This window comes from Benincasa hispida, chromosome 1, assembly GCF_009727055.1.
Source record: "Benincasa hispida cultivar B227 chromosome 1, ASM972705v1, whole genome shotgun sequence".
Taxonomy (NCBI): domain Eukaryota; kingdom Viridiplantae; phylum Streptophyta; class Magnoliopsida; order Cucurbitales; family Cucurbitaceae; genus Benincasa; species Benincasa hispida.
In genome coordinates, this window is record NC_052349.1 from 33151475 (window position 1) to 33160863 (window position 9389).

Consider the following 9389-nt stretch of genomic DNA (forward strand, 5'->3'; position numbering starts at 1 on the left):
TATTACATCACAAACGTTTGTTCAATATAGTGTTTACAAACTACAGGACCCAACGAGAGTTCAGGACATCATCTCCAACACCTACTGCTTACACCCAAGGGCCGCCACATGTGTAGCAAAAATCAGGTAATCACTCATACTTAAGGCCACGTTTACCAAACCGTAATGAAAATTGGTGTGGTCGTACTAAAATTTCATTGATGGGTCAATTGTAATGAGCTTGAATCGTAAACGTAATTAGATTGATTTTGATCGCATTTACTTAAAATTATGAATTTTGTCAAATTTACTATTACCGTTATCTCTATCTCTACCTCTAAGGGTTAAGCGGTAACGGTAACGGTAAAGATAACAATAAAGATGTCAAAATTGATAATTTTTCAGTTGTAATAATAACAATAATAGTAGCCGTAGCAATAACTATAACGGTAACCGTAACCGTAACAATAAGACGTAATTTTCAGGTGCAATCAGATTGAGTATTCCTTATTCATCAATTAGATTGCGTTATTTTATTACAAATTTGAATGTGGGACCTATGTGTCAATACAAATGCAAAATATAAGTAAATAACATCAAAGTAATTAAATGGGATCATTTTTTTTACTTCCATTGATCTATTAAGTATGAAGTGGTTTGCCCATCTATCGACAAAAGCCATTGCACAGGTTTTTAGTGTGTAAAACCTAATATAGCTCTCGATGCACACAGTATTCCTCATGAGGAGAAAGAAAATACAAAGTAATCTTTTCCCTCCATTCCTCTCCCTTGCGATGCGAAGGCCACCAAAGAAAAACCTGACGACTGTCAATGCACAAAATGCACAATGGCATTCGGCTATCGATCTCCATCCCAAATCCTAATCACCTTCTCTTTCGAATCCTCCATTCTTATTCTGGTTCCCCTCGCATCGACATCCCTCCACCATCATACTCACCATTCAAATGCTCAATCTCTCGCCGTTCTCTCTCTGCGACTCTCCGCAACCTCCTGCGCCCGCTCTTTGCGCTGGACCCACCTCCGATTCCATCTTATGCCCCCGTTTTCCAGTTCCTTACTGGCCTAAACTTGTTGAGATTGGGCCACCAAGTTCACGCCCACATGCTTCTCCGTGGCCTTCAGCCCACCGGGCTGGTTGGCTCCAAGATGGTTGCGTTTTATGCCAGTTCCGGTGATATTGATTCCTCTATTTCGGTCTTCAATCGGATTAGTGAGCCTTCCTCTCTCTTGTTTAATTCAATGATTCGAGCCTATTCACGATATGGGTTTGCGGAAAGAACTGCTGCCACTTATTTTTCTATGCATTCCTGGGGCTTTACAGGGGATTACTTTACTTTCCCTTTTGTTCTCAAGTCTTCTGTGGATTTATTGAGTGTTTGGATGGGGAAATGTGTTCATGGAATAGTTTTGAGAATTGGGTTGCAGTTTGATTTGTATGTGGCTACTTCTTTGATTGATATGTATGGAAAATGTGGTGAAATAAATGATGCGGGTAAGGTGTTTGATAATATGACTGTTAGAGATGTTTCGGCTTGGAATGCTTTACTTGCTAGTTATATGAAGAGTGGGTGTATTGATGCTGCAATGGCGATTTTCGAGAGAATGCCATGGAGGAATATTGTCTCTTGGACGACTATGATTTCTGGATACTCACAGAGCGGCTTGGCGCAGCAAGCATTAAATTTGTTTGATGAAATGATGAAAGAAGATTCAGGAATAAGACCCAACTGGGTGACTATAATGAGTGTCCTCCCAGCTTGTGCACAATCATCGGCACTCGAACGCGGAAGGCAGATTCATGAGTTAGCTTGTCGGATGGGATTGAATTCAAATGCTTCTGTGCTGATTGCCCTTACTGCAATGTATGCAAAATGTGGAAGCTTAGCCGATGCTCGCAACTGTTTCGATAGGCTTAATAGAAGTGAAAAGAATTTGGTTGCTTGGAATACCATGATAACTGCTTATGCTTCCTATGGACATGGGCTTGAAGCAGTGTCAACCTTTCGGGAGATGATCCAAGCAGGCATTCAGCCGGACGACATTACATTCACAGGATTGTTATCTGGTTGCAGCCATTCAGGTCTTGTTGATGTCGGTTTAAAGTACTTCAACTACATGAGCACCAGATATTCGATCAATCCCAGAGCTGAGCATTATGCTTGTGTTGTCGATCTCTTAGGTCGAGCAGGGAGATTAGCTGAAGCAAGCAAACTTATAGACGAAATGCCAATGGCAGCAGGACCAAGCATTTGGGGTTCACTATTAGCCGCCTGCCGAAAATACCGCAATCTGGAAATGGCAGAAACTGCAGCAAGAAGGCTTTTTGTCCTAGAACCAGAAAACACTGGCAACTACGTCCTGCTTTCAAACATGTATGCTGAAGCTGGAAGGTGGCAGGAAGTTGACAAAGTGAGAGCAATTCTGAAACTTCAGGGGACAATGAAAAGTCCAGGTTACAGTTGGATCGAGATCGATGGCAAAACACATATGTTTCTCGGTGGCGATACGTCCCACCCTCAAGCCAAGGAAATCTACATGTTCTTGGAGGCATTGCCAGAGAAGATGAAAGCAGCTGGCTATGTTCCTGATACAAGCTATGTGTTGCATGACATCAGCGAGGAAGAGAAAGAATTCAACCTCATTGCACACAGTGAGAAGCTCGCTGTTGCATTCGGGATTCTCAATACTTCTGCTGAAACCATTCTCCGGGTGACGAAGAACTTGAGAATTTGTGGGGACTGCCACACCGCAATGGTGTTCATATCAGAGATATATAGGCGGGAAGTAGTTGTTAGAGATGTGACTCGGTTCCATCACTTTAAAGGGGGTTCTTGTTCTTGTGGAGATTTCTGGTGATTGATAAAAAAAAAACGAGATGGAAATTGATGCTTCGAGTGAAACTTTCCCTGACATGGTAAGTTTTAGGGAGATTAACCCTTCACTTGTTTGAAAGTTGAATAATGTATACTGTATAGTCTTCATGATAAGTTAAAGGAAAATTAACGGTCTAGGAGTTGGTGAAATTTTGTGTTATAATCTTTTGAGCTAAATATATTATTTGATCCCGAGTTTTTCTTATATTCTTTAAAAAGTCCCTAACATTCTTAAATTTCAATTTTGTGGTTTGTAAGATTTTGAGAGATACTTCCAAAATTTAGCGTCTAATACATCTATCAACTTCCAGCTTAATATTGTTGACTTGTTTTACTTTTTTTTTTTTAAATTTTAATTTATGAATCTAATTGGGAAATTGAAAGTTTAAGGGTCTATTATGTGTTTTTAAAGTATTTGTGTAAACTAAAAATTTGATCAATTCTTTTAAAATGATATAGACGCACATAGTGGTGACTAAATATTAGTGTTATAATTTTTTTTATGGCTACATTTCTTTTTACCACATTGAATGAATTAAGCAAGTTATTATGACTTGCATTAGATTTTTTTTATGTGGAAAAAAATTGACTTGAATTAGGTATCCTTTCGATTTTATGGATGAAAATTGTATAAATGTATATATAAAAGCATGATATGCCTAATCACTGAATAGCTATCATTTAGGTCATAGATAACAATTTGGTTTTGGATTTCTGTAAATTAAATATATATATATATATATTTATTTCTTACCATAATTTACGTTTTTTTAAAATAAAAGAATTAATTTTTAGCTAAATTTCAAAAATAAAAATAGTTTTTAAGAACTATTTTTATAGTTTTCAAAATTTAGAATGGTTTTTTAAAATATTGGAAAAAAGTGATAATAAACTAAGAAATTTAGAGGTTGCACAGCCCTCTTTAATAACTTTTGATTATAGCTTTTTATTAAATGTGCTATAAAAAGAGGGGGTGAAACGAAAAAGAAAAAGAAGAAATCAAAGCGGAAAGCTCAATTACTTTTGGAAAAAAAGAAGTGTGCGCTAACAATTGAGGATTGATATTGTTGTAAACCCCCCTTTTCCCTCAGCCCCCCTCTCATTCTGCACTTATATCTCTTCCATTAGTTTCAACTCCACTTCCCCACAGTTTAGCAATTACAATCGTGAAGCTTGTGCAGCTTTGTCCATCGACCGCTACAATCGTACGATTTCGTTCGCCAACCTGTTTTGTGAAGCATGTGAAGCATGTGCACTTCATCCAACCTGTTTTGTTCGCAAGTCTACACGGTTCTTCTTTACAACAAAGTGGTGAGTTGTTTTGTGGCTTCTTTACATTTTGATTTTTTTCCCACTTCTAATCTCTTGGCTTCAAACATGGGGTTATTTCAATAGTTTGGCTTCAGAAGTCCTTCCCATGTCTTCTTTTCATATTTCTCTTCTTGCCCTAATCGCTAAATTTCTCTCTATTTCTCTTCTCTACAACACTACTTCCTTCCATGTTTTGTTCTAAAAAAAATTTGTTGTGGTTTTATGTTCTAAAACAAATGGCAGTTTCAACCCTTCATGGCAAAGGCTTTTTATTAATTATAACACTATTATGTTATTGTTCATTTTACGTTATTTACAATTATCACTGATGTATATATACACTTTGATGGAAATTAATGAAAGTGAGGCATTTTTCCTCTCATTTACATAAATCTATTATGGTATCAGCTTTAATTTTTCCTCCCTCTCGCGTGTGAACGCCATGGACTCATCCACTTCATCTCTTCCACCAATCACTTCAATTTAATCTCTCTCTTCTGCCTGTCTTTCTAGCGGCTATTTCAACTTTGTCGACTTTGATTCAACCGATTGATTCTTCAATTCTTCATCACAAACAGTACTATTTTCTTGCTTCTTCGAATAACCCCTATACTCTTCATCACGATGGTACTTCAAATCTTGTTCTTCTGACCAAGCCTCTCACTCATGATAATTATGTTACATGGAGCCGATCAATGATCCTTGCTTTGTCAATTTGGAACAAGCGCGATTTTATCGATGGATTGATTGTTCTACAATTATGTTACATGGAGCTGATCAATGATCCTTGCTTTGTCAATTTGGAACAAGCGTGATTTTATCGATGGATTGATTGTTCTACCTACAAATGATTTACTTTCTTTGTGGATTCGGAACAATAATGTTGTTATTACTTAGATTTTGAACTCTATTCCATAGGAATTTCTTCATGTATTTTGTTTCTGATTTGGCTCGAGCGATTTGTTAAGATCAATTCCAAAAGTATAATGGACCACACATTTTTCATCTTAAACGCGCTTTGTCCACTTTCAAACAAGAACAAGAATCAGTCATGATATATTACACAAAAGTTAAAAGACTTTGGGATGAATATATATCCTATTGATCAGGTTGCACTTGTGGAAGATGAATATGTGGTGGTGCTAAATCTATTGAAAAATTTGTTCAATTTGAGTATTTATTGTGCTTCTTAATGAGACTGAGTGATGATTTTGGTCATGCTCGCTCTCAGTTCTTGCTTATGGATCCACCTCCTACCATAAACAAAGCTTTTTCATTAATTATTCAACCAGAACAATATCAACCTACTTATACTCAAAATACTTCGTCTCTAACGTTTGCGGTTCATAAGTTTGATAATATTTCATAGTCACAACAGGGTGTTTCTTCTAATCCAACACGATAGAACAAAAATAGACCAGTTTGTACCTACATCATCTTTCTGGCAATACGATTGATAAATGCTACAAGCTTCATGGATATCCACCTGGTTATAGATACAAAGGTCAAGCTTGTCCAAATAATCAAGTTCATAAAGCTCCTACTAATAATTATGTTGCTGCAAACACTACTACTGAATCTCTTCAAGGAGCTTCTGTATCTAGCAATACATTGAATAATGATACTGATGCATTTTTACTATGCGATGAAATGAATGCTAAATGTTGATTTATAATGCATTATTTTATCTAGTCGAACCCAAGTGTAAGTTCAACTAGAGTCTTGGTGAGTCCAGGATCGAACTCAAGGATTGCTTTGTAAGTATGCGTTGAAAATTACTGTTTCAATCTTGACGCGTCTAAATTACTAAATGAGTGATGAGTTGGTTTTATGCTATTCTAACGCTAAGGTTGGTTAAATGAGAAATGCAATGGACAATACAATCTATGTGAGACAATTTGTGCAATGAGTGTTAAATTCGAATGGATAGAAGTAGGGTTGAGAAGAATATTTACTAACATTCCTAATAAATGTATAAATCATATGTTTAAGTAGATCACTCGAAATTATAACCTACACCTTTCAGTACGCCACAATATCATATCTCTAGGATGCATGCATGAGTGTTTATTGCAAGAGATATGTTTCTTTATTTCTAAACGAGCTCTTATCTTGTTTTATAAAATTTAAATCCTTAGTCCTTCCAAACCTAGGTTTAATCTACTCAGAATAAACTTTTGATTTGTTCAAGTATTCAATAAGCATGCATAAAATAAGTTGAACGCATAACTTTATGTTTTGACTTAGTTCATGTTCGCTAAATGCTTTTCAACCCATAAGTGATTTAGTTGCTCATGAAGACAATAACAAGGATGGATAAATGATGAGCTAAATATACATTCATATTGGTAAAAGATGTTTCTCAATGTTACACAATATAAATACAACTAAGATAAATGAAAAATGGAGAAAGAAGGTCGAATCGTGGTATGCAATCTCTTGCTTCCTCTGGCTTTTCAATGACTGCTTCACTTAAATTGTGTTAAAGACGATGATCCTCTTCTGCTTCCAAGGAAAACCTAAGCTCTCACTTAAGGTTTGCGAATTGTTCGAAAGAGAAGAAAGGATTTTGATAGAGTCTCTTCCAATTTCTTAGTTCTCTCTTCTCTCCTCTCTTTCTTTTTTTTTTGCATGGCATTCTTGTGGAGTATTTATAGGCATCCAAAGGCAGCTTCTTTTCTCTCACTAATGATTGTGTTGATAAGGCACATTAAATCCCATACCCTAATATGCCGCCTACTACACATCAGAAGTTCATTAGTTCTGTCGTGAAGCTTTCTTATCAGCTACCAACCATTTTTTTTATTTGACTTTCACTGTCCATGTCGCGTCACTTTCCATCGTAAGAATCCACTGAATTGGTTAACTAAGCGGTCTTCGTGGCATTAAGACTTTACACCTGATCGCATAAACAGACTTTCTGCACCAAACAAAGCATAATTTACAACTCTTTATAAGCAAAGGCTTTGTGTGTGTGTGATCGCATGATGTTATTATCTCTATGAATTTCTCATTAAACTGTTGCATTTTTCAGCACTTTTTCTTAATTTTTTTAGATAAAAGAGATAGAATAACTTGTATTTCTACAAGTTATCAAATACTCTTGCTCAATGCCATAGCATTTTCACTATATTCTCGAGGATTAGGTTGGTGTCTTCGCACATTTTCAAAATATTTTTGAGGTTTGCTAGATATATTTCATACGTCTTGCCATAAACCAAGAAGTCACCATAAATATTTCCACTGAATCTTCAAGATAGTCAGAAAAGATGGCTATCATGCACCTTTGAAAGGTGCTAGACACGTTACACAGCCCAAAGGGCATGTGCCGGAAGGCGAATGTCCCATGAGGCATGTGAAAGTTGTCTTTTCTTGATCTTCTAGTGCGATCATGATTTGATTACATGCAGCATAGCCATCTAGGAAATAGAAGAAATCATTCCCTCCTAATCTGTCCAATATTTGATCAATGAATGGCAAGGAAAAGTGGTCCTTTTTTTGTCGCTGCATTAAACTTCCTATAGTCCAGGCATATTCTCTAACCTGTGATTGTACGCATCGAAATTAGCTCGTTGTTCTGGTTGGTGACTACATTCATTCCTCCCCTTTTTTGGAACACATTGTACAGGACTAACCCATGTGCTGTCTAAAATTGGAAAAGTAATTCCTATGTCTAATCATTTGATGATCTCTTTTTTAACCTTCATCACAAGGTTTAGTCTATGCTGATGCTCAATAGATCCTCATTTTCCTTCATCAAGTCTTATTTTGTGCATGCAATAGGATGAACTGATACCCTTTATCCTCTGGAAGTTTAGTTGAGATAATGACTGATAAGGTGCCATCCTGACCAGGGAACGCGTATTTTAAGTGGGTAGGAAAAGCTTTTAATTCCAGAACTGGTGACTGTTCAAGCAAAGGCTTGATTTTGCCTTCTCGACTCAGTGGTTCAAAATCTTATGTATCCCTTTCACCGCATTACAAGATTCAATTGTTGTGATCGACTCATATTCCAATTCAATCTCTTTATCAATTTCAAGTTCAAGCCTACAAGGCCATTCTTCTTTCAACTTAACTGTCCTGCATGCTTCGACGTCATTAGGGAAGCTCATCATTTTCAAGATGTTAAATTTCAACTTTTGTTCGTTGACTTACATCGTAATTTCTCCTTTATGCACGCTAATTTGGGTTCTTCCCGTAGATAGGAAAGGTCTTCCCAAAATGATGGGCATGTTTTTGTCTACTTTGTAAGCTAATATGATGAAGTCTGCTGGCAGAATGAATTTGTCTACTTTGACAAGCACATCTTCGAGCTTCCTTCTGGATGCACCAAAGAGCAATCCACTAATTGTCGAGTAACTATGGTAGGCGTGAGCTCTCCAATTTCCTGTTGTTTGAAAATTGACAAGAGTATGAGATTAATACTTGCTCCCATATTGCATAAGTCATGTCCTATGTAAATTCCGCCAATGGAGCAGGGAATTGTGAAACACCCTAGATCTTGCATCTTCGGGGGAATAATGGCGTTGCAATCTTGCATCAATGCCACTGTTTCGTAATTTTTCATTTTCCTCTTTTTGGATATAATATCCTTTAGGAATTTGGCATACGTTAGCATTTTCTCTAACGCCTCTATGAATGGAATGTTAATGTGTAGTTGCTTTAACACTCCTAGAAAGCATTGAAATTGGCATTCATCGTTTTTCTTTCTCAATTTCTGTGAGAAAGGAGGCAGTTGTACCTCATTCGATGCCTTTGATGTAGAACTTGTTACAAATGTGCCTCTGTGTTCCTCTTGAACTTCGTGCGATGGTTGAATATCAATGTTTTCATCATAAGAATATTTTTGTGCTTTCTTTATAGTTTTGCTTCATTTTTCCTTCAAGACTTCTATCGTAATGTGTCCACTTCTCAATGTCACTGCTTGACATTATTCTTTTCCTGAACTCCCCGCATTACAAGGAACCTCGCTAGTGCTTGGAAGTGAACCTTGTGGTTTTTTCTTCAACTCTCCTACGATTTGTCCCATTTGGATCTCAAGATTGCGAATCAACTTTACTTGGTTTTGGAGAACCGCTTCATTCTTTTGTATATATTCCTTCAAAAAAATACCAAAGTAGATGTGGTTAGTGGTCGAGATGAGCTTGCTACTTGTTAATGCCTATTTTGTCTTTAATGGAACCCATGTGGTCCATCTCTAGGGGT

The 9389-nt window shown here is 36.8% G+C and overlaps 1 protein-coding gene across 1 annotated transcript; it reads left to right on the top strand.

Annotated features, from left to right (window-relative positions):
* Positions 1 to 669: 669 nt before the first annotated feature.
* On the top strand, positions 670 to 3091 carry LOC120072025 (pentatricopeptide repeat-containing protein At3g62890-like). Its single transcript, XM_039024449.1, has one exon. It carries the CDS (start codon positions 811 to 813, stop codon positions 2854 to 2856), a length of 2046 nt encoding a protein of 681 aa, XP_038880377.1. The 5' UTR covers positions 670 to 810; the 3' UTR covers positions 2857 to 3091.
* Positions 3092 to 9389: the final 6298 nt, after the last annotated feature.